The sequence below is a fragment of the Chamaea fasciata genome, unplaced genomic scaffold (assembly GCF_029207755.1).
Source record: "Chamaea fasciata isolate MVZ Bird 193981 ecotype frontalis unplaced genomic scaffold, bChaFas1.0.hap1 SCAF_7, whole genome shotgun sequence".
Lineage (NCBI taxonomy): Eukaryota > Metazoa > Chordata > Aves > Passeriformes > Sylviidae > Chamaea > Chamaea fasciata.
In genome coordinates this window covers 9,014,220-9,033,304 of record NW_027094092.1, presented here as the reverse complement: position 1 = coordinate 9,033,304, position 19,085 = coordinate 9,014,220, and the positions used below count along the sequence as shown (strand labels likewise).

Genomic DNA, 19,085 nt, shown 5'->3' with positions numbered 1-19,085 from the left:
TTGGAGAGCAACCACACACATTTTTAGGTCTTGCTCCTGACTAAAAAAAAATACTTCTTGAAGCCGTTATGTTGCACAAATAAAGGCTTAGTACTGTATATAGAGCTGATAACAAGCCCAGCAACTCAACTGACTTACTTAACTTTTTATAAATAATTCCATGAATTCTTATTGGTCACGAAAGCGCTGTTGTGTTACAGTTGCCTAAGTAACAAAACTCCGTCAGTTTGGTGCATAAAACGGTCACTCAGGTAGTAGAAGATGAAAACACAAAAAGTTGATTTGAAAGAAGGCCTGAGCTTGTATTTTATGTATCTATATCTATATATTTAAATACATGTACTGAACAATGAGTTTTGGGAACTGTCTCAGATGATTGAAGGAAGCGGTAAGAAGCTAGGGCTGTTAGAGACATGGCAATGGTAGCAGCTCCAGGAGCAGGGACAGCAGCTGTGAACGGAGCCTCACGACTTAAGAGTTCAATTTTTTTCCCAGCAGCTTTTATGGGTCTGAGTTTTGGCTTTGTGATAAGAACAGCGTTGATAACAGAGGGCTGTTTCAGATTCCGCTGAGCAAGCAGTGCTTACGCAGCGCCCCAGGTCCGTTCTGCTCCTGCGGGCGCACCAGCAGGTTAGCAGGGGGGCACAGCCGAGACATCTGAGCCCGTATCACACATATCACGGACCCCGCTCTCAGGCACCCTACCCAGTTTTGGGGGTTGTCCCGCCCAGGCCAGCACAGCCGCTCATCCACCGCCCCCTCGCCGGTGCGGGGCGCGGCTCCGCCCCGCGGGCAGTGCGCATGCATGGGGTGGCCCGGCCCTGAGTCACTGCGCCTCAGCCGCTCCCCGGCAGCGGTACGGCGGCCACCATGAACCGTCTGGGCAAGAAGGCGAATGAGACCCTCATCGAGATGGCTCTGTCGGCGGACGGTAGGAGAGGGGCCCTGTGCCGCCCTTGTCCCCTGGGGGACGGGAGCGCCTCCCACCCCTCGGTGACCCCGGGCCCCATGGGAGCGGCGGGGGCGAGGGCGGTGCGCGGAGTCTGGGCGACTCCAGTTCCTCCCCAGGGTCTGCAGGCAGCCGTCTGGAGATGGGGCTGACCCCGGGTCAGTCCTGATCCCTCCTGCATCGAGCCTTTAATCCTTCGGCTTCTGCTTGAAAGAACAAAACCGCTTTTCCATGAGCATGATCCAGCTATGATTAGGTCTTTATTACCCCTAAATAAACCTTGAAAATGAAGGCTCTCATGTCAGCCAAGAACAAAAACTCTCACCCTGCCAAGAACAAAAAACTAGAGAATCCGTTTGATCTTAAAAGACACAGTGGTTTCAAAGGTCCCTCTGCCGGACGACAAACTTTTAGCCTCCCCCGAAGCACAACTGGGATGGGGATGGCTCCCGGGAGCTGGGGTTGTCCTTCCAAGGAGCTCAAAGCAGAGCGGGTCGCCTCACCTGGGCAAGTGTGAGCAGCCTTAATCCCCCTCACCCCATCCCAGGTGCGCTGGCACCCCTCAGCCTCAACTCCCAGAGCCTGCGGCAGGGGATGTGCCACCGGATTGCTGTCAGGGCTTTGCTTTTTCTGTCATTTCTGCCAGTGTTGTAGTTTCCACTTCATGTCAGTATGGTATATCATTACTTATAATAAATGTGGTCATGTTAGGCTTTGTAAAATAACGTGACGCAAGTGTGTGTTTATCAGCACTTCACCTGGCAACTTGAATCAACAGTCAGATGTAAGAGAGTATGTTGATGTTTTCAGATTGAGACTGTATAGGTTTGTTTGGGTTTTTTTTAAAGGGAAAATGCTGACCTAGAAAAAAAATCTGTTTTGGGAATAATGCTTTGCCATCAGTCCTAGAATTGAAAATCTTAAAGCAGGAAAGAACCACTAAGTCCCTGTGTTGGCTTCTGAGGTTATCTGTTCTCTTTCACAGCTTGACTACCCTGTCTCTTTCAGAAAAACATATATAGTGCCATTTTAAACACCTTGAGCACTAGTGGCAGATCATGATTTTCAAAATATTAGGCAGTCATGTTTCAGAGCGGTTTGATGGCAGTATTGGCTGTGAAATTAACCAGAAGAAGCTCTTTACAGCGACAGCCAGGAGGAGTGTCCAGCTGCAGGGAGGCAGGCGTCCGCAGCAAGTGTCAGACGAAGGTTTCCCCTTCCTGGGTAGGCCTGGTGGAGCTGGCAGACTTCTTAGGAACCCGAGCAGATGGATATTACAGCCTCTTGGCCAGCCGTCCTGTTCCAAAGAGGATGTGAGAGACCTGAGTCATCGCCCATCCCACTGCCTGCCAGCAGCGAAAAGTGCTCGGACTGAGCTGCGCTCTCCATGGACTGCTCTTCTGAAGTACCTTGAGACCAAAAAATATTTACAGACCCCACAAAGTATTCCCATGTAGGGAATGATTCTGTGAAGTCAGATTTGTAAACCTCGTTCCACAGCATTCAGTTTTCCCATGAACCTTGTGGGGTTTTTATAGTCATAAATAATGAATATAAGGAGATTTCAGGGTTTTCAGTGTCCAAGGATGGTTAAGGAGGATTTGCCATACAGTTGCACATAATTCTCCATACAGAATCATGTTCTAGTTCAGTTCAATTTTGTTAATTAACCCCTTTTCTGAAACAGAAACAAATTCAGTATGAGGTGAAGTGAGTAGGGTTTTTAAGTTTATGTTAATTTGTTGCCCAAAAGTCCCCCAAGGTTAAAAAACACCCCAAAAACTGCCTTAAATTATTGTTTAGAAAAGTTAACATTATACCTATACCTACCAACTGGACTTCGTATAGATCTAAACATATGCCTTTGTCCAATGTGTACAGGGCGGGGCCTGTGTAAATCAATAGAAACAAGGCAGGACAGAAAACATCTGCTACTTATTTTCTTTAAAGATGTGTTTGTGTTTGGATAGTGTGTGTGTATTTAATTCTGATTTACTACTGCTTTGCATTAAACTTGAATGCTGGGGAACAGGTCATGGGGATGCAAAACTTAAAAAAAATGCTGTCTACCAGTAACAGAAAGTTTAACTTGCCTGTGTAGAGCCTGTGTGCCAAAACTTTTACCCTGAAGGAAGTTTCCTGCTGAATTACATCTGTGTGCGCTAAAAAAATTCCATTTTTGTCTGTGTGGTTTTGCTTTCTGTTGGAAGGTATGTGTCAGTTACTCCAAATATTAAAGTCTAAGAAAGCTGAACTTGCAAAATTGGAATGTAAATATCAGAGGAAGGGGACTGCAATATGTTGCTAAGATGATTTATGTTTACATTCACTTTCAGTAGCTTTTTTTTTTCCCCAGCATGTTAATGCTGCAGTAGCTGTGTTGTGGGATATAACCCAAGCCTGCTAGTTTTCTGGAAGCTTGCTGTTGGCTCCATGCCCATGATTTGAAGTATGCTGCCTTTAAACACATGGCTTCTCTTCTAGAACTTCCAGGAGCCTGGTTTGCATTCAGAGTGCTCTAAGTGATCTAAATTCAAACGCTTGCCTCGGTTGGTCATCATCTTGCTTGTTTCCCTCTAAGAAAGGTGGAAAAACATCAGGGAAAGCCGGTGGTGTGACCTGCAAACGGTGCTTTGTGCCAGTGTATTGGCATCTTACAATACCTCAGCATTCAGGGCCAAATCCTGCTGCCATTTAATGAAATGATACTGCACTTATTTGATCAGAATTCATAGCAGTCACATAAAATGCAGGCCTCCTTTCAGAACTACATCTGTCTCTAATTACTGTCGCAATGTATGTAGTAATTTCTGATCTATTTGTGGAAATGTTGAACGGGATATCATGTTCCCACAGGCCTAAACCAAAGGGTTTGTTAAGAGGAGAGCTGTTTGAAAGTTTATTCCTAGGTAATGAAATAAAAGCTTCAAGAAATTTAGACATAGTTTGTAATATAAAAGGCAGGGGAGAAAATACTCCCTTAGCCCAACCAATGTCTGGTTTCTGAGTGGAATTTCTTTACTGGCTGCTGTGCGTGACTGCGGGGGCACAGTGTAAATACAGGTTGGTTACTGAAAGTTAAACCTCTTTATAACAGTAAACTCCTGTTTGTAGTAGGAAAAAAGTGCTTTTGGTAACTCATCCCAACAACTTGTGTCCTATCACTGAATGGCTGTGGTGCTTTTAATGCAAAAATGAAAACGTCAAGCCCATTCCACTGCAGCTGTTAAATATGAATTTTTCTCTGAAGGTTGTGTCAGTCTAAATAAAAAAATTTCTCTTGGACAACATTTTCAATTTAGGTGAGAACCCTGCCTATGAGATTAAACTCACTGTCTGCAGTTTAGTGAGTAGCAAAGGAAGGATTAAGTCCCCTGCATGCCATTTAAATGCAGTAGCAATTATGTGGGATATTCTGACCACATTTTGGGAAGCAGGGAAATACAGGTGGATTCATAGAACCGTTAAGGTTGAAAAAGACCTCTAAGATCCTTCAGGTGCAGAAGTGCCATCACAGGTGAAAGCATTTTATTCTTTTTTTAACAAGGGGCCTAGAATTTCAGCTTCTCACTCAGAATATGAACGAAAATGCTCTGCAGCTGTCTCTCCCTCACAACAGTTCCTGGAGGAATGGTTTGGTTCAGCTGGGGGCAGAGGTTCTGGATTGTGAATGCCAAACACCAAGAAAGCCACCAGCATCTCTTCTGGTGTAAGGCAGAGTGATGTTCTCTCAGTGATTGCCTCTCCATCAGTTTGCTGCTAACGCAGTGCCTGCTGTGCTGTTCTGAGGTGTTTCCTACAGAAATAAACTGATGTATTATAAAATGGAAGGAGACTGTAACCTTTATGTACAAAGACTTAATAATTACTGTGATACGAAGAAACACCAAGATAAGATAAAAGGGCATTTTCACCAGTGCCCTTTTAAAATCATGCTTGAGAACTGTTGGCGTATAATTTGTAAAAAAAACCTCAGACAATTAACAAACGAAGCCACGAAGAAACCAAATACCACTGTCTTCATATTTAGTATCTTCAAAAAATCAGTGAGTTGCATTTGCACGTGGAGAAGATAAATAGTCACCTAACTTAAAACATATTGTCAAGAAGGTACAGGTAATGTGAAAACGGGATCAAATGTTCAGAGGCAAGGTAACAATACAGTGAACTTTTGCACTAGTTTTTATTGTGACCTGAGGATTGAACCTAAGAGCAGTGTAATTACCAGGTTGTATTCTCTTATCTAGCAGTAATTTTATTATGTTTGGTGATAGCTTTCCACGTGCTTATGGTTATAAAGGGAGAAAGGGGAAGGAAGGTTCTTGTGTTGTATTGCTAGGGATAGTTCTTGCAATGGTAATGTAGTTATGGAAGGATTTACAGTTATTTGCTGTGTGCTAGAGCTGAATAACATGTCAGGAATTATTTATAGGTTAAACATTGTGTGTGTAGTTGTATGTTGTGTATTTTGTTGCATCAACTGTAACATTTTGTATTAGATTAAGCACCGCGTGTGGGAGGAGCTGAGTCTATTGGGATTTGTTTACTTGGATTTTACCATGTAGATGTAAGTTTTTCATTGAAACCTAAAGCTTTAGAGCTGTGATGTTCATGCCTTTGTTCACCAGTGACTCTCAGTGAGGACCATTAGACGTGGTGAAGTTCCAAACATGCTTTTTTAGGAAGTGTGTATATCTTTGCATGAAAGGCAGTCTTCTAACTGGAAATCCCAAGGGATTCTCTTCTTCTTTACTAGGTTCACAAGGGTAAATATGAAATTTGAGGCCTTTGGCAAGATAGCAGAACCCCAGCAAGCCATGTGGGTAGGACTCATGATGCAGATGGCTGTCCTTTCATTTTCTGTGCTAACGATCATTTAGAAAGGGCCCTGTGGTTTGCTATTCAAAGGAGTTGTCTTGAGTGCTAGGTAAGAAATCAGAAAGTCTATGTTTGCACAGTTTATACTGTGCTAGAAATGTACCATGCCAACAAGTAATGGCTAGCAGATGTGGTTTTCAGGCCGCTTGGTTCTTCAGACCACTTTGCCTACTTCAGGTCTGTTATTGACTGGTGCTTACATAAAAAAATTTAGGCAATGGAAGTCATGGCCCATGGCCCTGATAATTTTCTTGATTGATAGGAACAGTTTCTCTTTGGGATCAGTTTAGGAATTCCAAAGTTGTTCCATCATTTTTAAGTAATTTGGACAAAAATACCAATTCTTGCAATTGTTGTAAATCTCGCGTTTATTTATAAAACATCTTTCTGTACTGGTATATGTTTATGTTATGTAATGTGAGAAAATTAGATATTTGTTGAATTCAGAAGCAAAATTTCCAATGATGCATTTCATTGGAAGCATAACCAAAAAAGCATTGAGTGAGGTAGAGCATAAAGAACCAGAAGAAACAAAAATTTTCAGATTAAATTGGCCATCTGAAATAAAGTGAAACTAAAGAATACCGCCAGAGGACAGTAAATTCGAGGTGATTTTTAAAAAAAAATATATTGCTGTATTTGCATCATTAGTTTCCTAGTCTCCCTTTTCATTTACAACATCTATAGAAGATCTCTCATACAAGGGTAGAAATGCAGTGTGTGTGCACAGATTAAATAGTGCATGGGGCCCTTCACTACTTTTGGGCGCTTGTGCATTGCAAACGAGGAAAAAGAATTGGAGACTCTGTTGCCTGAGGGTTTACATCAGTGGTTTCAGTGGAAGCTGGAGAAATGCATCAGTGTATGATGCTGTGAGGTGTATCTCTGGGCACATTAGGAAAGCCAGTCTGTGCCTAACACTTCTTGAAGTGCTCGTGATTCCATCGGGCTGTGATGAGAAACATTGCTGCAGTTCCTCTTTTTTCATCTTGCCTTGTAGGAGAGATGAGAGCACCCAGCACTTCCATGGATGTGCAAGGCCATTGCTAGAGCTGTTTGCCTGCCTCTGCACTTAGAGAGTGCTGATAAAATCTGGCCCCAAATATATAAATACTCTTTAAGGGCAAACAAGCACAGCCCTAAACTTCATGAGTTGTCAAAATGCAGGAATAGGGTAAAAAGCTAGCCTGTCATTTCTTCTAAGTGCAGCTAACAGGTAATGTGTAAGTTCCCATATGAAGCTGTTTTGAGAATGAGAAGTTCCTTTAACACAACAATTTATTCTGAGGGTGAAAAAAAAGTGCATCTGTAATAACATGGGATTTGTCCCATGGGAATCAGTAAAGAAAATATGCGAACAATCCGAGAATAGATGGATTTGATGGACAAGTAAAATACCTTTTACTAACCAAGAGAATAATTAACAAGAAAGCTATTAACCAATTAGATGTTGCCCTCGAGGTTTGTAAAAACTGTAGAAAAGACAGCACGTGGCCATAATAAAGAGCCCTCTGAGCCTTCTAAAGATTTTACCACGTCACTCTGTGTGTCGTGTCCGCCCTAATGACAACATCAAAACTCCTGCAGTCTGGTGTTTCTACCACCCTGTTCTGCTGAGATTTATTTGGCATTTCCCTCTTACTTGCCTGCATGTAAATGCTGTGAAGTTTAAATATACCTGACTTCATCCTGCTATTACTAGTCTGGGCTTTCTTTTTTTTAACTGCATTTGAACTTATTAATCAGTTTAGTGTGTCATTCTGCAGAAAAATGATACCTGGAAGGTCTGAGTGCTGACAGCATGCTTTGAGTCTTGCTTGTGCTGGTACATAAAATACAGAGATGGTTGTTGCCTGAATTGCATTAAAATGCCATTCAACTTGAGTGTTACAACACTATGCTTGTGGGATATTTTGCTAAACACAGATTTGCACAACTTCTCTTTTTATTTAATGTATTCCCTTTTTTGCTATCCTGGTGGCTTTTAATCAGAAGGGGAGGTGGTTTTGTGGTTCTTGAAAAGGGAGGCAGCTGTGGGTAAACGTCCTGTTCTAAAATATCCAGTACTAGAGATTAGGACTAGGACTGCGTGTCTTTTCCAAATGCTAAGTGAGATTTTCTTACTGTTAGGAACAGGTTTCCAGCTATTTATGCCTATGTAAAAAGAGATATTTTTCTTTTACTGCTGATGTGTTGATAAATACCCATACTCTGGAAGTACTTGTTTAGTAATAAAACACATGAAGGAAATTAGTATGTCAGTGAAGCAGCCTATTCTTGAATGCAATCTTCTTTTTAAGGGACTAATAAAATTCTTTAAAAATATTCCCAATAGATTTGCTTGGATTCACTGAGAATGTTTTCATTGTTAAATAGTTCTAAATTTTAGAAGCATCTCTGTGTGTGCCCAAATCACCACTTTAGGCATCATCTTAAGATTGAACCTTTGGCTCAGCAGCACAGTTATTACTCTTCAGACAATGCCAGCTGGGGTAATAACCTTATTTTGCTTTCTAAGAAGTCAGCTAGGTGGGTCTCCAGTTCCCAGTGGCAACTCCATCCAGCTCTGGAGGATATGATCAGTATGTGCATAAATTTAGTTGAGAAGTCACTGTAAAGCTGCTTTCCTTAGATATGGAAGCACTTGCAATAGTTCGTTATGGTGCTTACTTGGAAGGAGTGACTCATTTCTCTTTCCTGGCCAGGTGATCAAATAATGTCAGGGGCTTTAATAAGATGGTAACTTTAAGTCATCTTGGAATAACATTTTCTTTCATAGCACTCTAAAGAGGAATACTGGGACGTTTCTCCATAGTACAAAGTAGCTACTTCATAACAACTGCAGTGTAAGTTTCAGGGTTTGTTTGGATTTTGGTTGATTTATTTGTTTGTTTTCATTTTGCCTGGCCCATCAATATTTTGCTCTAGGGATAGGCGTGTGTGTAAACTAATATGCCAGTGTGTCAAACAAGTGTAGAACAATGCCAGTGAAAGCTTCTTGCTTGATTTTGTTGGCTGAAAAGGATGCTGTTATTGTGTCTAAGAAAACTGTGAAAATAATTGAAAGCAGTATTTTGGAAACAATACTGAAATAGCAGAATTAATAGTAATACGGTCTTACTGCTGCTAAACAATGCAGTTTATCAACACCGACATGAGAATCCTGTCTGTGGCTTTTCCTTTGGAATAGCTCTGTCAGAGGTCTTAGGTGTGCAAATGCAGATGATTTTCTAGTTTTAGTAGCAAAACAAATTCGGATCCTTAAAAATGTCTCCTCATCTGCCACCTCACTTCAGAAGCACCTAATACATAAATGTTTGTAGTGGCATAAACAATCTGTCAAGAGCTGTACTTGGTGCAGATGAATCAGGGTTATGGAAGTTGGAAGAAAGGAAAACTCAAAAGCCTTCTCTTACTCTTGTTTTCTGATGCAGAGTTGCCCTGAACTGTGCCAGACTGCAGCATCTGCACCATGCCCAGCTGTACCTCAAGTGCAGCATTATCATCCCAAGGTCTTTTCTTTGCTATGTCGCAGCAGACTTGGACTTACTGGGGGTGCTGAAGTAAAAGGATTGTCATCTTCCAAGGAAATTGCAGATTAGGTACAAAGGGGCTAGAGCATCTGTGACTGTGCTAGTAATTAAAAAAGCCAAGGATTTTTTCATTGACTTTCAAAGATGAGTAGCACAGGCCAGCCACACCTGTGTGGCTAAAATCCCTTCTCTCCCTAGCAAGGCAGACTTCTCCATAATGCTTTGAAGACCAGACTCCAGTGTCCTCCAGAGCGTGCTTCTTCTCCATCTAGGAGAGTGCTGGAAGCTGAAACCATTCTTCAGAGTGCACCAAGAGTTGAGTGAGGAGTCCTGTGGTTAGGTCTGGGCTTTGACTTGCGTAGTGGAGGCCCCACTGTTGTGGCCAGGTTGCATTTCTCCTGGAGAACGTGCAGTTGCTTTTCTTGCCTTGCTGCAGCTATTGTCAGAAAACAGGGTCTGTGGGAGGCCTTGATTTACAATGCCATCGTTACTTTTTTGCAACAGCACTGAACACATGTACTTTTGCCTTTTCCTTATCTGTCCGTTTTGCCATGAAGAAAAACAAAGTGATCCCGGCACTGTGAACAAATTAGAATTGTTGTAGAATTTCTGATTGTTTTAATTACACAAGAAGCCATTTTTTTATGCTTGTTACAGAAATCATAAGATTACAGTTATGAAAGTACCTTTTTTTTTGTGTGTGTGTGACTGAACTACCTATATTTAAAGAATTTAAATCAGTCTTGATTGTATTCTTCAGTCCTCAGTACTGTTAATTTGTGTTGTGGGTTACTGTTGTTCTCATCGTTCACGGGTCTGTAATTGAAGTAGAAATGGTCTACAATTCTTAGGGGTGGCATACCAAAAGTTTCTAAGTAGGCTGCCCTGTGGTTGGGTGTTGTTTGGGACAGCATATGTTGCCTCTTTCTGCGGAATTATAGGCCATATGAAGCTTGTTTATTTACAGTAACATGCTCGCTGCCAAGGCACATGTGTTTAAGGAGTTACAAGTAGCTGTGTGAGGAGTTGTAAAGCTGTTGAAGACACCAGTTACATTGGGAAAGAGGCATTTCTTTCAGCTAGGAGATGTGCATTCCCATGAAGGCAAATGATTTGAACAAATACTAAAGTGATAAATTTCTGAAAAATTTTAGTGAGCTTTAATAGAGTTGTACTGGAGTTTATTTTGAACAGAAAACATTTCGAAGAGTCTGCAATTTATACTTTCCTAGTAAAGGGCCACTTAGTTTAGTAAGTGTCCTTGTTTGTTGTTCTTGGCATGCAGATATTTCTAGATCTGTTTATAAACATAAAAGCATGTAGTGTTGAAGACCAAGGACAAACCCCTAAATACAGAATTTTATCAGAATATTGTTTTACTCCCATCTTTAGATATGAAGCAGTAAGTTTATGAAGAATTTTAAAAGTGTTTTGTTGGCTAGTAGAAACTATTTTGGTGCTCCCTGCTGCTGCTAAGGAAAAGTGGCATCCTTGTATGTGTTGCTGAATAAGGTGTCTGGACAAAAAGGTGAATGTTGGTGTTCCAAGAGGAGCCTGTGCCATGCTTTCTGTCTAGGGCAGTCTCTGGTGTCCAGGGCTTATTCTTTTACAGTACAGTTTGCTGTATTGCAAAGGACAGAGGAGAATTATGAAATGGATTCATGTTAAAATGAATTTTACTTCTGGTTCTTACTGAAGTGTTTTTTCCTTTTAAAGATGACATTGCGATTCTCACCAAGTTCAAGCCATCGCAGTCAGAAGGTATCGTACTAACCCATGTTTTACCCTCCTCCCGTTTGTCTGTTGCCTCTGTCCTGTTTCGTTTTTTTTTTTTTTTCCTCTGCTGGGAGCCTCTTGGAAATCCAATTTCAGTTAATGTGAGTCGTTGCTATCATGTATGGGCCAGGCCTTTTGCAATGTGATTTGCAAGTCAATTGTTGGCTCTCTGCTGGCAGCCCTCCTGGTTAAGATCTAATTGGGCATTTACATTCATGGTGCTTGGTGCAGTTCTGGGATGGGGCCTCTTTACACCTCCCTAGGTGGTTTGGGTGTGCAATGCTTGTGCTGCTCCTGTTCAGGAATCTAATTACATGTTTTACAAGGAGTGAACATACTAAGTATGTTGTACTTTTCAGTTAATATGTGTTTTGCGTTCTCTTTTTACCTTCTCATGTGCTGCTCTGGGGTTATTCAGGTTTATTCCAGTGGAACAGAGATAGCAAGAGGATTTCCTTCCACAAGTTGCATAAGTAATCAGCTGTGGTACTGGAAAAGCATTTAAAATGTGAAACTCTGAATTATATTTGTTCTGAAGTTGGTCTTTCACATTTACAGAGAGGTTAAAATCCAGAAAAAAACCCCACATAAAGGCTGTTATAGGCCATTGAATCAGTTCAAGTTCCCTCAGCAGTATAGAAAATTGAATATTCCTGCTGCAGGGACAAGGTGCCACACTGTTCCTGGCATGGAACGGGAGAGCTGTGTGACAAAATGTTTGTTCTTTCTGCTCCTGGGCCAAGGGCTGGTTCCTTTGGCCAAGTCTGCAGTAGCCACCTGCCTCCCAGATTGTATCTCCTAATACAGATTTTCCAGGTGCAGTTTGCTTTAGCAGAACAGCATGCAACAGTGTTAAATGACTTGGCATTCAGAAACTTACTTGTTGTATTTTACACACCATTGTCTGGTTTCTCATCATATCATGTGTATAGTTATAAATTACAGAGACCATTTTCTGTAAGTGAGCTTAGAAAAGAATTTGTAGGGAACAAAATGCTCTCAAGCTGTACTGAAGTAGCTTATTACATATATTTTTGAAGAACCACTTTATACCCTGCCTGGACGCAATTTTGACATCAAATATTTGGAGATTACAAAAAGAAAAGTAGACTTGTTTTATTGGCAGAAATATTCCAACTGCAGTTGTCTTGACAGTTGTACAGTGTAAGTCTGTCCAGTCTAAGCTATATTCAGCAATGCTTCCTTCATGGAGAAAGAAGATGAATCCTCTTTTCTGAAAGAAAGAGACACCATTTTTAGGTGCATGGTGTAGACTTTGGTCAACTATTTTCAAAAGTGCTTATCCTTTTCCATTGGTGGTGGAGTGATGTAGATGCCTGATTGAAGAGACTGATCTGCATCATCAGTGGAGAGATGTTTGTTTACAAAATCCTTCTTGGAGCAGGAGCCTAGCTTGTGGGCTCAGAGATGTTCTCCAGAGGAAACAAGTTCAGAGGCACAAACCCAGCCTGTGTCTCCATCCATTTTAAGATTAGGAATGTACTAAATAGGATTTTCCCTTTAGCATTAGCATTTTAGTAATAGTGTCTGGGGAAATGACTGTACCTGGGAGTTCACTACTGTCCTTAAAAATGAAGGCTGTTTTTTTTGTTTAGTCTGTTTTATCATTGTTGTTTTGGAGCTGGGTTGTTTTAGGGTTGGTTTGTTTGTTTTTTGAACAAGAAGCTATGTAATTAAGTTCATATTACTATTCTTGATCCTGTTGTCATATCTCCATTACATGGGCATTCGTAATCTTGAGGTTATGCATTATTGACTCCTTAACCAAAAAACACACCCTAATTTGATTTCTAGCAAAAACACTTCCACAGGTAATTGAACTTCCATAACTCAAAGCAAAACTTTGAGTATGAAACCCTCTTAGTCCTAGCAGATATTTGAGACAAGAGAGACAAGTGATGACAACAGATTTTTTTCTGTCGCAGTTAGAAATACTTTTCTGTGAATGCAAGGTTACACCAAGGTAGTACAGACTGAGTGTATTGTGTCTTGCAGCATTTTATCCCTCCAAAGAACCATTCTTGAAGATTTATGTGTTATGAGTGTTATGGGTATTATTATCCTTTACTTGGTCATAGTTCCGTGCCTTCAAGGTCCACATCATTTTCAGATACAAGAATATTTTAAAAAAGGGGATGTATTTATGTGAATCTCTTTTTCAATGTTCCTTAGGGGAGGAATGCAACGGGCCTGAAACTATTTCAACTGCAGGATCAGAAATCCCAAGCAGCTCTGAGGTAAGGTACAGTATGAATGGTGTTAGTTAATGTACTACTTGGTAGGAAGGAAGAAGAATGGTTGTTGTGGAAAAGACAATTAGTTTTCAAAACTAGTATTCCTTTTAGATTGTCTTATACCTCCTTTTTATCCATGTAAAAATTTTCTTCCTGTGTTGCTTTGAAAGAGCAAAGCCATGAATATGACATGACCCTCATTGAGTCTCAGAAGAGACTTACAGTGTTAGTGCTACAACACAGTAGGGGTAGAAAACAGTATGAGCTTAATGGTGTTTCCTGTGTCAGTCTTGAAATGAGTATCACACAGTCCTTAAATGTTTTGACAGCTGGAAGAAACTGTTCCTGCACAAACCACACACTTTGTTTTGTGCTGCCTTTCATATTGCTGGCCTGCTGGGGAAATCAAGGCACTCCGGAGTTCCACTGCTCTGGGACCCTTGTGGCAGTGCAGTAAGATTCATGAGAAAGCAAATGAAGGTTTGAGTTACTAGAGCACCTCATTATGTGCAACATGAAAAGCATCATCAGCTATAAATTTTTTCACAGTACCGCGTTGCTTAAAATGTACAGTCCACAATGTCTTGAAGAGGTAGCAGTGTGTGGGCAGTATTCAGTTGAGAAACTGATTCAAAATGCATATGGAAATTACAATACATGATCTTTACATTGGTGTTTTGTTTTCATTCATATTGTCTGATTTCTTACTTGTTGTTACATGCTTAGAGGAGGACAGGAAGTTTTAGATGGGAAAAGAAACAGCTGTTCTGTCCAAATAGGGTCTCCTGCTGGCCATGAGCACTGCTTGTTCGTTTTTCAGTTCAGACTGGTGGATCTTGAAGTAGAGAAATATAAAATGCCATTGTTAATGTTGCAAAGATGGACCAAATTGGTTTCAAAATCTAGAAGGAAGTACAAAAAGACTTCTTCCAAGTCTAACAAAAACACATGCGGGCTATTTTGGGGAGAGCCAGAGTGCATTAAAGACTTAAAAGAGTGGATTCCAGAGTAAGAGGGACCAGCCCAACACTGCTGCCACCACTGCCAACCTTCTCGGTTTTCATCCCAACAAAGTTGAATTATTTGAGTTGATTCCTGTTTTGCATGTCATGTGCTACCAACACTGGAGCCCCTTTGTGCTGTTCCCAGACTTTGGCAAATCATGAAAAAGCAGTGTGTTTCTATCGGAGTACTTGAAATGCGCAGGAGAAAGGTGTGAGCACCAGTTGAAAAATAGTTAATCCTAAGGACTTGAGCTAATTAATTTTTGACAGGTATACTGAGCAGGGTAAGATCCCATGACTAACAGGAAAGCACTTACCAGAATGCACAGAGGCCTCTGCCACCTGTGTGTCTTCACCCCACAGCTTTGTGTGTAACTAAATGCAGTAAAGTTTTGTCTCTGAGTGAAGCAGGCTGAGCAGTGAAGACCAGGGACTGGCCAAAGCCTGTTTTGCATCAAACCATGGAGGAGGTGGTGAGTAGTGGGTGGGAGGAGTACGAGATGGGGAGGCTGGATAAAAGCAGGTGGAAGGGTACCTGCGTGGATGGGGGGAATGTGTGCAATGGGGAGGTCAGGAGCCTTAGGGTAGTTTTGGAAAGTGAGGCTGTGCTTTCATCGATGTTCAGCTTGTCCAGTACTTCCCATGGCAAGAATTTATGGTGTAGCATTGGAGAAGAACTTCCCACTTAAGTGTCTCAGCCCTTAGCTTCCTACTCAAAGTGCAGGTTTTTCCAGGAGCATCAGTGACAGGAGGATTAGACTTCTAAACCCAGTTCAGACTATCTTATGGTGATGCCTGGGAAGGGTGACCTGAAACAGAGACTGAACAGAGCTAGAGAATAAAGTAACTATTTATTCAAAGGCCTTTAGGATACACCTTGGGCAGGACAAGAGCCTGACCAGGGCTACACCGAGGTGGACTAAGAATGGTCACAAAATGGATGACCGGTCACGAGATCTTACATTTTTATAAGTTTTGGTCCATTTGCATATTGGGGTTTAATTGTCCAATTACAGCTTCAGGTTGTGAGGTCCCATCCTTCTTGTTCCTCCCTCCAGCCCACCCTTGTTTGTGCTTTTGGGCCTGAAAGTTGTCCTTGGTCTTCAGCAGGAGTAGGATTTGTTTTGTCTCCCTACTCAGTGAAGAGAGCTCACCAGCACTTAATGTGAGGCTCAGAACTGCTCCCCTAGGCAGCACAGAATGTGAAAAACATGAAAGCTAAAACTTAAGGCATCAATGGTAAGAACACAGTGCAGCTATTTATATTTGTGCTGTTTCTCAGGGGGATTCCTTGACAAAAAACAGATCGATCTTTCTGTTTATTTTACTGCATTCTGAAAAGGACATTTTTTGGCTTATTTAGATAAGCAAATACCCAGAGATGGCATCATTAAAAAAGAATGTAAAGATGTGTGTATGTATTACTTGATATGTAACCACAACAGGAATGGATCTCAGCGATTTCTCTCAAGAAAAATTCTAACAGAAGTGAAAAATATTATTTAAAAAGTAATAAACAATACTCTATGAAAATTGGATTTGGGATAATAAACTTTCTGAAATTTTACAACTCTAAGCCAGTAAATGATACTATAATAATAAAATGCTGTTAGTATTCTGCTTCTATTGAAAGTTAATTCCACAGAGAACTATTGTGTTTTCATAATGGACTTTGCACTGTTTGGTTGCACTGTTTAAATCTGTCCATGGTTTGTGTTCATATTTGTTCTGAATGCACAGTCATCTATACTGTGTACATTTTCTCTCTTTGGTATCAAAATAAATAAGGGTACTATTAACAGTTGTTCTTCACCAGTTTATAAATGCTAATCTGTACAAACTTGTTTAGACTGTATTTTTTCTAATGGAAGTGATGAAGAATGCTGTTTAACTCTTACCAAAAATTGTAATTATTAATGCTTAAAAATCAGTGTGAACCATGTAAAAGTTGGTAGTGCAGGCTAGAGACCAAGCTCTTCTCTGAGGAAGTACAGGTTGGTTTAAACTCTGACTATCTCAACTGAAAATCCATCTATCACTCAGAAGAGCTTTTCAGCAGCTTAAACCAGGAGCTACACTGTTTCTTCTGAATTAGCCTTTAATTTTAAAGCATCCTTTAAAGCATCATCGCTAACAACATTATGTTTCTCCCGTGATGCCACTGGCAGGGCCTAAGCAGCACTGAGACTACTTTACTCATCCCTGAACATCAAGTGGTAAGCAGCAAGAAGTATTCATGCTTCCTTGCATGAATTTGTGTGGCGTCTCCTATTACAGTATGCCAAAACATCCCTCACCAAAAAATTTTCCAGTTTCAAGGATGCCATCCTTCTCAAATCAATTTTTTTCTAGTTGACAAAAACGAACGTGGTTTTGCATTTATTCCTAGAGATGACTTAAAAGATAAATTGGAGTGAATCAAAGGGATGATAGACAAAATTGAAAAGTTGAGATTGGTGGAGAAAACTGGAAAGTTTGCTTTTTTACCATTGTTTTGGTTTGATGAGATAGAGGATGTATTCTGACTCTGGTGTTATTAACAAATGTGGGATTCCTTTCTATCATGGTGGCCTGAGGGCTCTGTGAGTCAGCATGATACTTTAAAATGTTTTAAAAGAGCAAGAAAGAAATGCTGACATCCATTGAAAGATGTTACCTCCTTTTTTTTTTTTTTTCTGTCATTGTAGTAAATAATAAGGAAAGGCTCAGAATAGCCACTTGCTGAAATTCACAGACAAGATAACTATATAAATTCTCAAATATATCAGAAAACTTAAAACAATCATTATTGTTCTGTGGAGAAGAAGTACAAAAAGTCAATTAAAATAACTGAAGAAGTACATGCTGAGTGTATTAAAACTGTCTGCTTGCTTACTTTGGGCTCTGGTGTCTTCCATTAACAAGTACGCTCCCCTAGCTTACTTTTTATTTTTATTTGTTCTGTTCTTGTTTAATGTATTCCTTTATCCAGAGAGGCTTTTTATGTGCAAATATCTTGGTGTCTTAAACTGCTTTGAAATGCATGTTTTCAAGCTTTCAGATTTTAATGTGGTTCAGAACTGAAACATGAGCGAAGGTGAAAAAAGCAGCTTGCAAGTTTAGCTTGCAAGTTCAGCTACAAGAAATCATGGGATTTTGTGTTTCTTTGAATTGGAAAGGTTATAGTTTTAAATGCAACCTTACAGCCTGCATGAAGTGTAACTGAAGATTGGAATGGGTGGTGTTAAGAGTCTTGATAATACACATCTTTCAAGTGAGTAAGCTCTTCAGTTGTGTGGATTCCTTCAAGGAAGAATGATGATGAGAACTTTGTGGAAAGTGACTCTGGTAAAATGGGAGCTGAGTGCATAAACCCGAAATATGCCATTTTGATTTCCAGGAGAAATTCTTCACCTGTATGTTTGTCTATGTTCTGTAAATGTATTTGCAGGAACATTTTACTTTTGGAAATACATTTATGTAATTTAGATATGTGTTTATGAAGTTATGTTTAAGTTCATATATATGTATAAATATATATATTCATATTTAGCATAGCAGCACTTAAATCCATGTGTTTTTCCTGTAGCATGTTTTAATTCTGTGAAAAGGCAGAGTACATAAATATTCCATGCAAACTGGGGATCTAAGTGAAGGTGATAACTTTAAGTCATTGAATGTTTCCTACCCTTTCAGTTATGGAGACTTTTCTTGAATTTTGATTCAGCTTTCAAACCTTGTATTTCTATCCATTTTTGTATTCTGAAAGTTTTTCTGCTGTGGTTTGCTAATTCATAAATTACCTAGTTGCATTTTAATGTATTTTTGGGGGATTTTTACACTGTCTGTTTTACATCTGACTTGCTGTGTGATTATGAAAGGTGTGCAGTTAATAAAATACTTTCTTGGTATACTGTAGCTTTTAAACCAGCAAAAATGTTACAAAACAATATAATGTTGTAGTTTGGGGTAGATTTTTTTGCCTGGTATGGTAAGACTGTAATAATGTAATTCCTTGGTATGCTGGTAGGGGATCATAAAAACCATTCCATGGTACTAATGTAAGCTCTTGTCTTTCTAGTTAGTCACAGCCAGAGGTGCTTCCCTGTGCTGTAGCTAATGAAGTTAATGGGTTCCTCCACCTCTGCTTGGTAGTGGTTACTGCTTTGTTACTGAAAATGCTGCTCTAAACCACCTCCCCACAAAAGAGGTACAGGATACTAAAGCAGAAGGGGAAGGGTGCTCAGGTCTGCACCTGCAGTCCCTCTTCTGTGGGGTTGGACACTTGGGAAACCTTGAGGTCCAAGGCATTGCATTTGGGAAGGGTTTTTCTGAACATAGAAACTGCAGGAACTTACAGTTTTCTGACTGAATAACAATCTGGAAATTATTGCTCTAGGACAAGCTTCCCTGTCTTTGAAGCATGGACATAGAGAGGGCTGGGATATTTAGTAGCAGAGTGTGTTTTGAGGAAGCTCCATGCCTCCAAGGTGAGAGCTGTGCTAAGTGACCTCTAAGGATACATTTCCTGTTGGATGGATAACCAGAAATAGAAATCCCTGAGTCCCATAAAAACATATGGAGTTTAATAATTCAGGTACAATTTGCAAAGCGTATTTGTTTTTTGGGTACTGTGCTACCACTAACCCATCAGGGGGTAGCTGCCCACACTGCCCACTGTCAGTGTGCCAGGGGGAGCCGTGAGGCCGCA

The 19,085-nt window shown here is 40.5% G+C and overlaps 1 protein-coding gene across 9 annotated transcripts in view; it reads left to right on the top strand.

Moving 5' to 3' along the window:
* The first annotated feature begins 820 nt into the window (after nt 1–820).
* The window catches only part of ANO5 (anoctamin 5), a 56,755-nt gene continuing 38,490 nt past the window's right edge, over nt 821–19,085 (top strand). For 2 of the 9 annotated variants that reach the window (XM_066187485.1, XM_066187484.1), the window contains exons 1-4: nt 821–931; nt 11,077–11,121; nt 13,330–13,394; nt 16,564–16,611. In XM_066187485.1, coding sequence (XP_066043582.1) covers nt 871–931; nt 11,077–11,121; nt 13,330–13,394; nt 16,564–16,611 — 219 coding nt within the window. In that variant the 5' untranslated portion in view covers nt 821–870. The remainder of the gene's footprint in view (nt 932–11,076; nt 11,122–13,329; nt 13,395–16,563; nt 16,612–19,085) is intronic. The other 7 variants (XM_066187488.1, XM_066187487.1, XM_066187490.1 and 4 more) reach the window with 4 other exon arrangements.